Raw genomic sequence first — 16896 nt, 5'->3', positions numbered from 1 at the left:
ATTCTCTTCTGTTCTTTGCCCCCTTGCTTCTGACTAGCTTAGAATCTTTTATATAGAAGCAATTGTTTAAGGAAAATCTAGGTTCCTCAAGAAGCAGTCTTTGGTTCATGGGTAGTGGCTAAAGCTAGTCTGAGCATATGCAAGCATAAATTATGTTTCTGTTGAACCTTTCTGCAGCTTCATTGTAGAGTATAAATGCAAAACCCAAAACAGCTTCCAGAAAGTTTTGTACCCTGATATTTTTGCAGTGAAGTACAGCTGCTTAAGCATTTGATTTTTCCAGGGGAAGTCCATGTTTCCGTCATCTCTTACTGAATCCTGTGGGACAAAAATAATTTCTCCCCCACCCACTATTTAGCTAACTGTAGTTTCAGTTCTCTTCAGTTAAGCTATATGTGCATATTCCATGCTTGTGCTACTTTTTATGTAGCAGCAAAAAGCTCTGGTAAGAACTCCTGTATATTTTATTCAAAATAAAATACTGCATCAGATTAAATCAAAATCAATAGATTTAAAAGTCTTCATTATTTTCATTTCTCTCTCTCTCTCTCTATATATATCTAGTATGCTATGGAAGTTAAAAACAAAAAAACCAAAAAATGGCCCTCTTTTTAGATTAAGTACAACTTCAGTCTCTGATCCTGGCAGTATATCCACATAGTGCCACTGTCTTTTGGGGAGTCTGTGTAGGAATCTACCAATAAAGATATAATTGCAATTTTGAGAGAGTTGCTGTAGGTGTTGGTTTTTTTTTAATAACATTGGCTGCTAGATATATTAGCTTTCTTTTTGTTCGTTGCACTGTAGTTGCCCTAATTGATTCCTATCAGGATTTTTAACGTGGTTATATTTGCACGAGCTTCTCTTAGTGTATATATATATCCAAAAATTCATGTTCAAGCTCATTGGTTTCCCTGAGAGTTATTGTCAGTATTTTTGCTTAAATGTTTCATATGGCATTGTACTTGCGTCCTGTATCTTTCAGACAAGTGAGAAGTAAAGTACTATGCCTGCCTTGACACGGTCAAGTTAAATGCAAAAATAAGACTTAATTATGAGTTAAATCCAAAAATAAGACTGGGGGCACAAGAATAAATCCAGGATTATAGTGGCTGGGAACTGTGGAACAGTTTCTTTACAGAAGCTTAACAGAGGCACACCAGATAGGCATTTCTTGCTGTTTACTTTGGAACCATTCTGAGGAACTCTTTTTCTTTGGTGTGTTGCTTGATAACCTTCAGAAAAGAAATGTTGCTGGGTTGTGCAAATGAGGAGAAGGTCATTGATCCATCAAAAACTCTGCAAAGCATGATAGTAGTAGCTTAGAAGAAGGTGGTAAGTAAACCAGAAAGAAACAGAGAGCAGCATGTGAGTCACCCCAACTGCAAGATGCACTTGTTCTTTCAAGTTTTTCATCCTGTCCAGTATGCCACCAAATACAAACTGTGGTTAACTGTTGAGAGAAGCAATCTCCAGAGGAAAAGGCTTTCTGTCAGCTTCTTTGTGTGTATGAGATGCAATTAGTTAAGACTCATTTGAGTCTTTGCTGCCATAGTAATGGAGGAGGCTGTCTCTCAAACATATGGGACCCAAACTCAGATCACAACTCCCATATTGGGCATGTCACCATGGGATTTATGTTTTTCTTTCATGCTGTTGCTGGATAATACTGAAGTGTATGTCAGTATCTGCCTTAGTAGAGGTGTCTGAAAGGTGTATTTGGTTCTCGGCATGCTAAAGAAGAGATAGTTCTCTCTTCCCATTCTGTGTTTTTGAAGCGCACAGCCAACAATGAACTTGTTTGTTCTTAAGACTGATACATTGTGAAGGTTCATACTCCAATGATTAGTTTCAAATATATATGTATGTAGTATGTGCTCTGTACTTTCATGTGTTTCTGTGCATTGAGAGAAGTTGGGAAAGGTGATTGGAACTGGATTAGATGTCCGTGCTTGTGTTGTGGCTGTCAGGTGTAAACAAAGCACGAGGCCCCTGCCCCTGGGGGTGTGTGCTTGAAGGGGAACTATGTGTATAAAGAGGAAATACAAAATTATCCTTAATATTGTCAAATGATTAATGAGGTCATTTGTGCTAGTTATGTTTTGTAGCATGTGTCTCCATTCTGTATGCTGTGTATGCTGCACATGTGCATATACAACTGTTTCATGAATTTTAAGTGTTTAAATTTTTAGTAGTCTTCTGTACTTCTGCTTCTACAGCTAGATATATGCTAAAGAAAGGCCTGGTTTATGCAGTTTACTGTTAGAGGTGTGATAGGGTGTTTTGTTTTGCCCTAGTGACTTAAAGTTGCTTTTCTAAATCCCCCAGTGCCAGAGTGCTTGTCATTTTTCTCAAGGTGCTTTTACACAGCGGGAGGTGAAGGCTTGTACCTTCACAAGAGGAAAATGCATCTTTCCTGCAAAGTCTGTGTAGGCTCCCTCCTTGCAATCGTGTTCTTGCCATTTCGGGCCTTGGGAACAAGTTGATTGAGGTGGTAATCTGTACATTTGTCACATGCCTCTAATTTATTACATATTTCCTGAATATCACCTCTGTGTACATTCCTTTGCTTGGTATATAACACATATGAAACTGAACTGAGTACTGAATATACCATGTTCAAAAGAGTTTATTCCAGTGCTTCAGGATAGCCTTTCTGAAGAAAAGCTGCCTTTTGCAGGCTAAGCTGAGTGTAGCAGAGTAGCTGCAGAATATGTGTACTGTTAATTTTATTTGAAGCTACTTGGGGTGGGGTTGGTTTGTTTGTTTGTTTTTTGTTTGGTTGGGGCATTTTTGTTGTTTGGGCTTTTTTTTAAGGTGATTGCCAAAGAATCCCTAGTGTTGGGAAATGAAGAAGTACCTTATGATTGCATGGATTTGCACTGTAGGAGTCTATTTTAGGGGGGAAAAAACCCCAGCCTCCCAGCATCGATGAGAGTGCTGCCTCTGATATTATTAATGCCCACATTTACCTAAAATAAGTACAGTAAGGTAGAAGAAGCTCTGAAGAACCATGATGACCTCAGGAGGGACTGCATATTGATGCTTGCAGAAGCTGTGAGCAATTACAAGATCTGAAGACTGTTTGTCAGGTGTGGTAAAGAAAGCTTTTTCTAAAAAATAACCACTTTCTTGCACTGCCTGATGAAATTAAAATTTTGCAGAGCAAGGATAGTCACCAGCGTTTTTGTAAGCAAAGATACTTGAAGTAAAACCTCTGCAATCAAATAGATTAATCATCATTCAACTTGATTCCTGAAAGCAGGTGATGTAATCTGATGCTTAACCTTTTTCAACTTGTAGCTCCTGATGACTTCCTGGTAGATGAGTGGAGTTTTGTTTAACAGGTTTAAGTGCAGTGGCAGTAGAATTTTTTTTTCCCCCAATAATTTCCTTTCACAGTTTCCAAAGATCTGTGACTACTGATTGAAAACTATTGTGCTAGTGGATTTGGCTTATTGGATGCTAGCTGAACCACAGGTTTAGTGGCTACATCTGGCCACTTTACTTATTAAGCAGTAATAATACCTATTTTATTCTGACTGACTTTGACCTTTTTGATATTTTCCTTAGACAATCTGCTTCATCTTGATTCATCATCATTCCAGGATAGTGGTGTCCTTGGGGCTCTCTCTTAAGATTGATATGGTACAGAAGATTTAAAATCAGGTATTGTTTTGGGTCCCTCTTTCCTGCTGAAATGAAACACACAGTCTAGAACTGAATGCATTTTTTTTCCTTATGTGATTTGTCTTAATATTTTGGTTCTTTCAGCTGATGTTCACAAGGAATAGAGTCACGTGATGTATGAAGGCAAACACATACACTTCTCTGAGGTTGACAATAAGCCCTTGTGCTCGTATAGCCCCAAACTGTGCAAGCAGAGGCGACTTAACGGCTACGCCTTCTGTATCAGACACGTTCTGGAGGACAAGACTGCCCCCTTCAAGCAATGTGAATATGTGGCCAAGTATAACAGCCAACGCTGCACCAACCCCATCCCCAAATCTGAGGACCGTAGGTGAGTTGTGGTTACCCATCTGCAAAGAGGGAAGCGGCTGGGACATAGGCATGAGTTTTCTTTTAAGGTGCTGCTTGGTTTCAGGATGAGGGATGAACTGGCCTGAGTGGATTGGATTCCAGGATGTTCCTTTGAGGGTTTTGTTTTAAGACCAGTAAACTTTTATTTTATTTTCTGTGGGAGTCAAGTACTTAGAAAGGGGGCAGTAACTACTCCCAAGGAAGTTTTTGGGAGAGTCCATTGCTTTTCTCAAATTCACTATAAACTGTGGATCAAACCTGCTATACAATACCTGCTGTTCCAATTAATTTGCTTTGTCAGTCACAATATGTGCTCTCAAAAAGGCCTGCTTGTTTGGCCAGCTGTGCCAAAAGCACGCTTCCATCTGCTTTTTCAGGACAAATGGTTGAAAATGCATACCTTCTGGCTGTAGGGAGCAGTGACACATAGGGACGAATCCAGAATTACAATTCGATGTTTGTGATTTGGTACTGATCTGTAGTGTATTACTGGAATAAAATATATATTACTTGATAACAGATGAGCCAGCTGAGAAAGTGCTGTCCACTCCCTTTCTTTTTGCTCCCCCCCTTCCTCTCCCCCTCCCTGCCCAAATGAAGATGCCCAAGGTGCCCAGGTATTCAATGATTTGCAAGAGATAGTACTTGAGGTTGCTGGAGAGCTGGGAATTCAAACCAGATTTCCTGAATCACAGCCCATACTGTAACCACAAGGACATTCTTCCTTGCTCTTTAAGACTGCCTGAACACCAGTCTCATTGGTGTTGCTTGGGCTGAGATAGCAGAATTTGTCTAATCTTGGCTGCCAGGTATATATGACTTCAATTTTTCAGAGTCGTTGCAGGTTTTGCCAGTAACATAGTATTTAATTAATGTGTGTGTGTTAACTATCTGAGGCTTGTTCTGTTAGAAACTATTTTTTTAACCTAGAATATAAACAAAATGTGCCAAAAAAAGAATGAAACCACTATTCACTGACCTTTCACATTATTAGCTGCCATTCACTAACCTTTTGCATTATTAGCAGTGTTCCCACTGTGCCCTGCGTATAACTTCCTTCTCAGCTCACAGCTCCCTCTCTTGTCTGAAACAACAGTTGGACTGTGCTCTAAATTAACTTGCACTTCACCTGCCATTTCAGTTGAGGAGACTGATGAAGTGAGAAAAAAACATGAATGTTTGTCAAAAGCTGTAGGGCAAATGCTCAAATGCACAAGATGAATAACTTTAAGCTGTAATTTGACAGTCGGTGGCTGTTTCTTTGCTACTGTACAGTTGAGGCTCTTTGGAAGTAAGCTCGCAGAAATGATCATGGAAATTGTTAGCGCAAATGGTATGCTGTAATTTCAGATGCAAGTGCTGACTGAGCCAGAGTTGCTGTTTGCCAGGGTCATACTTAAAAACAATAGAAATAATGGTACTTAATGACACTTTTTTAGGTCTCATATGTTTCCATGGAATTTGAGATTTTTCTTTACACCTTGAATTGAGTTCACACTTTGTTCTTTTTTATTTTTCTCAAGTTAAAGTGAAGTGTGGTCATGACATCTGGTGTATGTTATATTAGAATAATTCAGTTGCATGTCGAGTGTCACATTACAGTACTTGAAGAGGACAGCAGGTGTCTGAAGGAGAAGATAAACTTTTAATTTCAAATGAGAGGATGTGATAGTTTGAAAGAATATTTTAAAAGACTGCTTCTCAGGGCAGAGTTTAATTTTAACAATAAAATTTAATGAATGCTAGTGATAAGACTGTGCCTGCTCTAAACTTTTTTTTTTTGGCAGGCAAACCTGTATCTGTTTCTTAGGAGACTTTTTTCACACTCCGTTTGAAATAAAGATGTTTGCTACGTTTGAGTTCTTCACTTGTAGCTTTTAATTTTCTGTGTACAAAATTACTGTCAGATGGTCATTTTGTCACAGTTTTAGACATGTAACTGTACAAGATCAGAAGCAGGCTTTATGATGCTCTGACAGCTATCTTTTTATATACTTTTAAAGATTATAAAAATAAAATGTCTTAACAGGATGCATGCATAGTATGCCAAAAGCTTCATAGTCTGTCCACAGATAATTAAAAAAAATGATTACTTGACCCCAGACAAATGAAATGCTACCAGCCACAAAGATGTTTAATATGCTGCCATATTATTAGATTTCTTATTAACCATTAACATTCTACAAATTAAATCTATTAATAGTGCATGACTTCATTGCCTTATTTGAAGTCTAGTTTCTCTATTCACTATCTTGTTTTTTTAAAGAATATATACGGGATGATACAGACATGGGTTCTGGATCTGTATTTCCTCTGAATAAATGTCTCCTAATCCTTTCTTATCCAAATGCACACAGAGATAATGAAGTTCAACTTAATTTTTAAGTATAGGGTTATTACAATTTAGCAGGGTTAAACACCATTTTATCTCTAATTCTCCTCTTTCAAAAGAATCTTTAAATATTTTGTTAATATGCAAGATGCTCTCTAGTTTACTTGGATCTTCCTTTAAGTGACAGAACTCGATGCCAATCTGGGATGTACTGGGAAGCAGAATGCAGTTATAGGTGGAAAACCTCACTGTCTGGATTCTTGCCCTCTCAGTGATGTGGGAAACTGTCCAGCTGAAGCCTTTAGAGCCCGTCACCTTATGTGTGCTTCATGTTACCATAGGTTTAATGGATATCGACCACCACTCTTGCCATATGTGCTGACTGCGCTCGACCTCACCTGCACAGAATAAGTGCCTTTGGCACTGAGAAAGGAAGGGGGGAAAAACTATATTAGATACTCAATGTGATACTGTCTGCTGAGCAGAACTCACAGGCAGGTTATAGAAGTGACAAACTGAGCCACTAAGACAGGCACATAGATTTGGCTCTTGTAGGGCCAGGTTGATCCTAAAGGGTTGCATGCTCAGAGCCATGTGAAAAGAACTGTGCTACTTGCAGGTGCTATTCCAGTCTTCCCAGTGATGTGTCTTCCACGGAGCATGAACTGCGAACGCCTTCCCTGGCATTACATCTGATTCAAAGAGTTTATTGCCTTAACTCAGCTGGTTATAGGCTTGTTCCAGCAGAGTTGGTTAACGTCTGCACCAGGCTCTGCAGCACTGCATAAAGTCAGAGCCAGTTTGGGCCAGGGCCAACTAAAAAGCCATCCTGGAACCTGAAGGATGGGGAAGCGGATGTGGTGTGTGTGCCTGCCTGGCTCCGCGTGGGACTAACTGACAAGGCCAAGATTGAGTTGGTGCTGATAAATTATGCCTAGCCAAAACTGCCTGCCTTTAGTCCTCTCTACCCAGAGAAGACTTAAGTGCTCTTCCCAGTTTCTTCTTGTTCCTTTTAGTCCAAAGTGTATCCGCCTCGGTTCTGCTGGAAGACTGAGTTGATAGAGCCAAGTCAATGTGTACTGGAGTCTGCAAGTGCATGTGATCAGTATTTTCATTATGTTGTAGCCTGGCACCTATGTGTTTGTGTCCAGAGGTGATGCCTGCATAAGATACAGTTGGCTTTCAGTGATACTGTATGGTCAGAGCCAAAGAGCCAAAGCTTTATACTCTGCCATATAACAATGATTCTGTTAGAGTTAAATGAACAAGCAAACCCCTTAATAGCCTAAAACTCAGAGAATGTTAGCAAGGTTATTACCTTTTCATAGGTTTATTCACTTTTTCTATTTTTTTTTGCTTTCTCTTTGTTTTTCACGATGAAAACAGACTAGCCAGTTTTACCTCCTCACATCAGCACAAGCACAAGGTGGCAATATTTAAGTTCTGAACAATATAAGGAAAGCATTCACATTGAGTAAAACTGTCATTTTATTCAAATAAGGGGGACAAAAATTCCCTTGTGTTTGTTTTGTCTGTTTATTGTTTTTTCTTCTGTCATACTAAAAGTGCTGTTGTAACTGATCTCAGTCTTGTTATAAACAAAATATTTAAAAAGTGCTTAGTTTTAATTATGGGAATAGTGCTCTTGACTTTAAGGGAAGCTTTACTGAGCCCTAATTATATAATTTTATTTTTAGAAGTACATTTCTCAGTATGAATTTACAGTATTCCAGTGTGTTCTAACAAGGACTCCACACGTTGCTGGTTTTCAGCTTGCCTCATCTAGATTTATTACTTACAACTTAATGTAATAATGAAATTATTTAGACAATAATAAGTAGCAGTACTTTTTCAGCCTTTTCTGATTTGTGAATCCTTATGGGTGTGGATGCCTTGGGAAACTACACATATGGAGATCATTAAGGAGCATATATGAATTTGCTTTTTCTTTTTTACCTTTTATGGACCCTTTAGAAGCAGTTCACACATTGCTTTTTTAGGGGCGGGTCAACAAGTTGAAAGTCACTAAACTGAAGTGTTAAATCTTTTGGGGGGTTTGGTTTGGGCTTTTCTGCTATTTTTTCTCTGTGAAGACCAGGAATAATTTAATTTTAATCTATTTGTTCAATAAAACTTACTTTTCTCAGATTCATACTGATCAGATTTTAAGGAATACCTTCATTGGTATTTCCTTATCTTGTCCATAAATACCTTGATGTAGACATCACTCTTGCCTCATATCTTTGTTTTCATCTATAAGCTGCAGGTTATAGATGGGATCCTGCAAGGGCAAAAGTCTGATTGCAGAAGGGCCTGCCTGTGTAAAACAGGAAAAGGATCAGATCATGGTTCCTACATTCCTATCACCTGCTTATTTTAATCAGACAAAAATTGTTTACTTCTTAGTATGTTATCTGTGGCCATAAATTGTAATTCTTCTCCTTTTACTTTTCATGACAAACTTTCAAAGACTTTTTTCCTTTTTTTTTCTTTTAATAACATGACTTTAAAAGCCTTTTTTTATATTAGAAGAGCTTAAAATCCATGTTTGTGGATTGTATGTTTACATATTCCTGGCATTGTGTAAACATTTTGTAGCAGCAGAGAATTTCTTTTAAACTAGATTTTTGTTTGAAGAACATTCAGCTAATCCTCTGGCTGCAAAATTGATCATGTTAAACTACTAAAACAGAATTTAAATATTTATGCTACTTGTTCATTAAGTGCAAATAGAGACCCTTCTCACCAGGTATCTGTAGTGAGATTGTCCATACAAGAAACTGCTGCCTACTCCAGTGGAATTCATAATAATAAATGTGTGTGTTGATGAAAAAGTTAACTACTTCCAGTGAAAGAACAGCCAAATGAAAGGAAGTAGTTTTCAATGTACTTTTTCTTGGGAGCTTTTGAAATGATCAGAGTTAATGGCTTGAGTTCTTACTGTTCTATGTATCAGACAGTCCATTTGTTTTGTTAGCTTTGTTTTGTGAATATGTACCATATTAGAGAGTAAATATTTTGAATGGTTGTGTGTTAATCTCCTATGAATAATGAATTAAGACTTTAATATCTTAAGATTGCAAATTGTCACTTGTATAAGTTTTTGTTTTCTGTTACAGGTTGGGAACACCATAGTTATCTGTTGTATTAGAAGCAGTTGTGTACACTTATAAAATGTCTTCTGTTTCGATTTATATTTGCATGAGATTGGTGTGTGGGGGGTTCCCTTTAGTGATGTCTGTTTTCCTCAGATTTTACTTAGAGCAGTTGAGTTAATAACTGACTGCTTTTACTTTTCAAAGGTACTGCAACAGCCACCTGCAGGTACTTGGCTTTATACCGAAAAAGGAGAGGAAGAAAAAGAATGATCCCATAGAGGAGGTAAAGGTCAGGCATCAGATGGATGCTATGGCCTTCAGTCTGACAGTGCCCAGCCTGGCCTTGAAGATGCCCAATGGGCTGGATGGGATGTCCCTCTCCCCTCCAGGGGCTAGGCTTCCTCTCCACTACCTGGAGGCAGAATTAGAAGACCCCTTTGCTTTCAACGAGGAGGATGATGACCTAAGGAAAGGGGCAACAGTGAGGAAAAAGTTGCAGAGCAAGTTGGCTCAAAACCGGCAGCGCCAGAGAGAGACAGAGATTTTAAAAGTTCGCCAAGAGCACTTTAGCCCCCTTCCTGCACCTTTGCAGCAGCAGCCTCTGCAGCAGCAGCACTCCCATCTGCCACCTTCATCAGCTTCGTTAAAGCCGACAGGGCTACCGCAGGGCATAGTCTGCAAGTCACCTCAACCTCCGAACACCAGCCTACCAATGCAGGGAGTGGCACCCACCACACACACTATAGCACAAGCCCGGCAGTTGTCTAACAAGAGACCTCTGCCTCTCCTGCCACCCGCTAGGGCTCCTGTCACGGACCCTCCAAGGACTGATCGGGTCCTCATGAAAGCCACAGCCTTCTCTCCGCACTCATCCTGCATGAGCCGGCTACAGAGACTGGTGAAACTGTGCACTCGAAAACAGCAGCTGGACACTGATCTGTTTCCACATTTAGGTGGGTAGATAATAGATGCACTGCTGCCTTATTTTTTAACCTGAAACCAAAAGACAAAAGGGGAATGTCTTCCTAGTCCTGTCCTGCATTCATGTGTGGTCCTTAGAAAATAACCATGAACTAGGTAATCTCTTGGTGTTTTCTTTAGCCCTGTTCTCTATGAAGGGAATGCCTGGACTCGTCACATATGGTTTATGGCATTTTGGTTGTTTATTCTTCTTGAATGTTCTGTTAACCATTTGAGAAATCAAACTGAAGTGTAGAAAACATTGCTTGGACGATACAGATGTTGTATAGAAGATTTGCAACTCGAGTAGTAAAGGTGGCGCCAGCTGTACCTACATGAGTGGACAAGGTTAGATTGAATGTTAGATATGTGACAAGTGCACATTACAAAATGAGTGCAAGTAAATGTTTGGAGATTTGGCTCATCGTTCTCTGCAGATCCAAATTTCCAGTTGACTGGGAAAATTGGAGCATAAGAGAATTTTTTCTTGACTGGGCCTATTTGTGTACAGAATGTGGATGAACAAAACCAAAAGACTGCTGCAGGAGGGCAGCACTATTACAGAAGGTAATTGGAAGTGGAGTCTTGTCCACATAACAGCGCAAGAATAGTCTCCTCCTTACTTATTATCTAGAAACCGTAATAATCAATTGCTGCTTGTGAAAATGTAAGTAAATATAACCAACTTGCTGGTATGGTAGTAGTGCTCTATAAAGCTTTAAAAAGGCAGGTGACCTTGTGGCTTATTTGTCTGATTGTGAATACGGACCTAGGTACACCTAGCTGTCCTTGTTATCTCCCTCACCCTCCAAAGTTACCTTACTTTCTGCTTAGTTTTAGATTGTACTTTCCTAAGAAATAAAATACTGACAGGGAAAAGGGAGTCAGTGTGTGATATTAGAGCAGGAATGCCTTTTATGATGTTTAAAAAAAAAGATTTCAAATAAATCTGGACGTTCCTCATATAACATCTTATTTAATTGTAAACATCTGTAATTTTTGCTATTTCAATTAACCTTTTTTTAATTTGCTGTTAAGATCTGCCCTTTGGCACTCATGGGATAGCTTGACTATTTGTTCAGAAGATAATTAGCATCCCATAGTATGTCTCCAAAGGACATTATTCATCAGAAAATTGCCTTGATGGTCCTATATATAATGCAGGTCTTTTGAGGAACGGCAGATCCAGAGGCACTTCTGAGTGTCACAGACCCCAATAGCTTAGAAAGTGACCTGCATTTTGAAAGACTGTAGAAAGATCACTTTCTGTGTTTAATGTTTTACATTCTCAAGTGGTGAAGAGAATACATTTTCCTAAAAAAAGAGGCATAGTAAAAAACCTGATTAGACCCATAAATGTAGAGTAATGCAGATTGCATAACTATGTGTGTGCAATTAGAACATTTTGCATTTGGCAAAGTAATGGAATTCACATACTAATTATGTGAGAGTGGAAAATATATTTGTTATTTTTTCCTAATATGCCTTAATATTAAAAACCAGTTATGCTGGTTCAGAGAATTTCAGGATTTCTTTTTTATGATAGAGTAGCACTAGAGATGACTGCGCAGAATCTTTAAAAAGTTGTAGCCAGTTTTATGTGTAACCACATCAGAGCCATATAATTGGATATTAATGTAACTGCAGTCTTCAATGTGAGTATAGCGGAGTCTGGATTAGATTTTATTCCTTCATTTCTGCAGTGCCCCTTAGAAGCAAAACAACGCAACCTCTGATTTTATTTTTAAACTTTGGGTAAATAATTTGTTACATGGTATCAACTGTGGACATCTTTATCCAACGATTAAGTTGTTTTTTCATTCCTTTATGGAAGGGGCAAGAGTAAAAAACATTTAAGTTGAAAGTATAATTCTGGCATTTCATCAAGTGTCTTAAGATACCTTAATTTAGTTCAAATGTGTATCTTAAAAATAGGAACAAAGAATAGAATTTTCAGGATCCTGAAGTTCCTGAAAAATAGGATTTCTGATATTTCTGGTTTATGTTAAAGTGTTGCTTCTAAATTATGAAGGCACTCCTGATGATTGTATTCCAAGTGTGTGTGTGTCTAACTCTGAAAGGAGGTGACCAAGTACTGATGCATTTCCCAAATTCAAAGCATCTGACTTCTTCAGAATCATCTCAGATATAGTTGTTTAGTTGATTTTTGGCAAAAATAAAGTGCTCTTTAACTCTATCCCAACTGCTGCTCCATGTTCAAGGAGCACACAAGAAAGTGAAAAAACAATGCTGGCTTGTAAATGCAGCTATGGGATTTTATCCCACCTGCTGCAAGGAATTGGCAAGAATTCCACTGGATGTGGGAGAGAGAATAGGAAGAACTGCAAAAGATGAAGCTCCAGCTAAAATGTTCCACCTGAGAACTTACTGGACGCTGTTTCTGGCTGTCCTGTTCAATGATTGTGTTTAGCTTGACCAGCTGAGGCTGCTGGTGCATACAATAAGTTGATCCTACTGTATCATCATTAAGCAAAAGCATGCTGCTTAGTAAAAGTGCAGCAGTATTTGCATCTCTCCCTTTAGCTCTCTTTTCACACTAATGTAGACATTTGGCAGGCAATTATAGACTGAGCAGAAGAACATCCTGTGTAGCTGTGCATCTCTCTGTCCGTGCTGATCTGTCTTATGGTTTTCCTATTCTCCCTGTGTTTTGGCACAGAGCAGGGATCGGAATATAAACAGAAATTAAAGTGGCCTATTTAGATCATATAGTCTTAAAAATTATCAGGCAGTCAGTTCTTCGTAGCAGGGACTTCTCTCACCTCATTTCTGAGGATTCCATGTGCTTGGTATGAAAGCTGTAATGTTTTTCTGTGAGTAAGAAAGCTGGTGATTTTTCTCCCACTGCTTATGGATAAAGAAGCCAATAAGGATTTTAAAAGGAAAACTAAAATTTGACGAAAATCAGTGCATGCTATTTACACACTGTAATAGAGCTGTTACTGTAACTTTTCCTGTGTAATTGAGAATATTATATGATTTAATCGAACATAATTATGCTTGCGACTATACTACGCATTCATCTTTTGTGCCATAGGTTGCTCAGAGACTGACATGAGGTGTATACACTTTTCATCTAGCTTTCATGTTTTCAATTCCCATAGGGCTGGATTGGTCTGAAGACAGTGGAGAAGAGTTGGAGGATTCAGAGCAAACCTCCCCTTACCAGGTTGCGTGGTCTATCCGAGAAACGCTTGGTTATGAGAGACATGAGTGAGTATGATTCTTTAGTATTCATGCTGGCCTTGATGGAATAAATCATGCAAATATGAGCTTCACTTCAAGTGGAGTCAGTGGAACCTAAGCGCTTGTTTGAGTGCTTTGCTGAAACAAAGGATTGTTTGAATACATTTGTTTGTAAGAGCTATGAAACAGCTTGTCACCTTCTGTCCTAGTTTCTACCTAACTTAGTGTCCTGGTTTTGGCTGGAATAGAGTTAATTTTCTTCCTAGTAGCTGGTACAGTGTCTTTTGGATTTAGTGTGAGAATAATCTTGATAACACACCGATGTTTTAGTTGTTGCTAAGTAGCGCTTGTCCTAAGTTAAGGATTTTTCAGTTCCCCATGCTCTGCCAGCAAGCAGGTGTGTGAGAAGCTGGGAGGAAGCATGGCCAGGACAGCTGACCCCAACTAGCCAAAGGGATATTCCATACCATAGAAGGTCATGCTTAGTATATAAGTATATAAGCAGAGCAGGTATTAGCTGCTGGTACAGAAAGGCTTATGGTGTTCTCCATATACTGCTAGGTCATGAATCTGAACTTACAGCAGGATATGATAATATATTTCTATTAATGTAAATTTTAAGGTGCAAAGTTAAAGCAAAGCATCCCAAGCATAGTATTGTAACGAAACTGAAGCATGTTGATAGTGAAATTGGGGTCTCAATAGGATTTTATTGTAGTTTCTATATAATGTGATTCTCTTTTACTGTGCAGCTGGACTTTCTGATACAACTCTCTCCCATTTGTTTAATTTTTAAACCACCATTAGAGTAATGATGTTAATGAAAGGTTATTTTGTTGTTACATGGAAATTCTGAAACTTACCAGAACTTCTTACCATGTCTAAAGATTGTCCACAAGGTGAACAAGAAAGCTGTATCTCTGTCATCAGGACAGACACCAGGATACTAAATACTGAGAGCTTTCAGTGTATCAGAGCTTATTAGCAGTGTGTAGACTTACCTTTTTTAAAAGAAAGGTTTTTTTTCTGTTATGAATGACCATTGTTTTTTAGGGCATCAGGAGTCAGAGAGACACACATTACATCACAAACATTAGTTTTAACTTAAAAGGCAATTTTTAAATAAACTGTTTTGGGAAAACATGAACAGACTTTCAGACTTTTAAATCATACATAATTTTCAGAGCAGATATATCTATTAAATAACTTCTATTACACTCTTCTGTCTTTGACATTTGATCTGGTTCTTCCATAGATTCCTATTTTTTTGTCAGCTTTTGAAGGTCATCTTTGTGTGTTTTGTCTTCTATTTGTCTTAACTTCCTTTGGATTCTTCCTACTCTTTTCACATACTGAGAGAAAATAATACCTTGTCTTGACATTTTCTGGTCCATTCTAGCATTTTATGCACTTCAATTAAACACTGTCTTAACTAATCATGATGGATAAATTTTTGTATGGTACTGGGTGCTTTTGTACTTCCATCAGCCTGCCCAGTGTTAGCTCTTCAACATCTTTCTAATTTTGTTTATGGATAAACATTGATACATTCACTTGATGTCAGCCTTCTAAAACTTTAATTCCTATTCTGTAAGCTTCTGTAGAGGTTTTTATTACCTGAAATGTTTCACTTTGACACTTTTGCAATGTGGTCTGTCTGCTGCTGAAGATGAGTTAGTTCAGACTATTTCTTGGGTGGTCTGATTTGTGAAAATGACTCGGTCTTGCTAATCTGGCGGTGCAGACCGGTGGCTCCTAACTTAGCCAATGACTTGTTATGGCTCTGAATTTTGGAGGCTAATTTTACCAGAAGACTAATGGAGATTGTTTCCCAAAACCTTTAGATTCTGAAATCACATACCTAGACTTATGGGAATTTTCTTACTGTTTTTCATAGTAAAATTAAAGCTACTTTTTCTCTGCTCATTTGTGTCTGATCTTTCGATCCCTGTGTAAAAGGGATAACTCTCCACCAGCAAACTCCATTCTGTCCTTTTCCATTTGTCTCTGTGGAAGACAGTGGGAGGGATGCTTCTCAGAACAGATGAGTAAGAGAAAGCGAACAGTTAATTTCTGCATTATTGGGCAGCTTGTTCTCAGCATTTCTGGTTGTATGATTGTGGGGGGAATCCTCTAACTTTCTGTTGAACTTCTTGTGTGATACTCTAGCTGCTCTTAAACTCTCAAAAATTGACCAGATTGGTTTAAAATTAATCTCTTAACAGTAATACATTTTTGAGCTCACTTGCCTTCTGGCCTTTCAATCTGTAAAATTCATATTGTTGCAATCATCTGTGGAAACACAGGCCAAATGTCTGCTTTTATTATTCTGTCCTTTAATTTTGGAAAATCGGGTTCCTGTGGTCGCAGGATTCCAGGATGCAGCGCTTCGAGGCAGGCACAGAAGTTTGAGTTCAAAGAGTAGTGCAGAAGCTGGCACCAGGCGCAGTGCAGGCAGGGCGGCTGGCAGGGAAGGCTGCTGGGGTGGGAGGAATTGCTCACGGGAGCAGCAATTCGGGGGGGAAAGCAGGGGCTGTTCCCTGCTGCTGATTAGTGAAGCTTCCCCCCAATTGATTCAATTACTGGGTCTTGTCCTTAGAAAGTACTGGAAAACAAATGACTTTAAAACAAAGTAGTTTTTCACTTCCTATGCTGAAATACAGATAAAATGAGCGTTTCAAGTAGCGAGTTTGAGAAGGGAGTGTGAGGATTGGAGTCCCTCCTCATACCAGCTCACTCAAAGGAGCAAATATCAACACTGTATTGTCAAAGCTGGATTTAGTAACTCCCAATAACGAGAAGAACTAAGAGGAAGAGGGGAAGGTTCTTCAAATCCCTCCTTACAGAGGATTTTGAAGTACAGTTGCTGTGGTGTCTCAGAGTAGAGAGCATGATCTCCTGGTTCCCTGATGGTGCCTGACTGCTTGCGCTACCCTTTTGCTTTTCCTTTCTGTTGCTTCATGCTGCCTTTGTTTTCTTCATGAACACTCAGCAATAATTCCCCTGGTGTTTACACATGACAGTCTTAAAGGGAAGGGTTGGGAAGAAGCATTTTGGATTATCAAATGGTTTGCGTGCTCTTTCAGAAATCTTTTAAAACATGAAATGCTACACATTAAGTTGAACTTCAGAAGTTATATATGCAGCTTAAGGGAATAAACTAAATAGAAGTTGTTAAACTTATTTATGAAATGACAACAATAAAAGTACCTTTCGCTTTCAGTCCTTGCCTAGCAAAAAGAAAAAAAAAAAGAAGGT

The 16896-nt window shown here is 38.7% G+C and overlaps 1 protein-coding gene across 7 annotated transcripts in view; it reads left to right on the top strand.

Annotated features, from left to right (window-relative positions):
* Positions 1 to 16896, top strand: part of INO80D (INO80 complex subunit D) — a 46439-nt gene that overhangs the window by 6081 nt on the left and 23462 nt on the right. For all 7 annotated transcript variants that reach the window (XR_011324365.1, XM_069781668.1, XM_069781670.1 and 4 more), the window contains 4 exons: positions 3574 to 3669; positions 3775 to 4021; positions 9676 to 10424; positions 13557 to 13665. Coding sequence is in view for 6 of the 7 variants with exons in the window: in XM_069781668.1 (XP_069637769.1) it covers positions 3804 to 4021; positions 9676 to 10424; positions 13557 to 13665 (1076 nt within the window). In the remaining variant the exon portion in view is untranslated. The remainder of the gene's footprint in view (positions 1 to 3573; positions 3670 to 3774; positions 4022 to 9675; positions 10425 to 13556; positions 13666 to 16896) is intronic.

This window comes from Haliaeetus albicilla, chromosome 4, assembly GCF_947461875.1.
Source record: "Haliaeetus albicilla chromosome 4, bHalAlb1.1, whole genome shotgun sequence".
NCBI lineage: Eukaryota > Metazoa > Chordata > Aves > Accipitriformes > Accipitridae > Haliaeetus > Haliaeetus albicilla.
The sequence above is the reverse complement of the archived record's forward strand: the minus strand, read 5'-3'. Positions and strand labels throughout refer to the sequence as shown.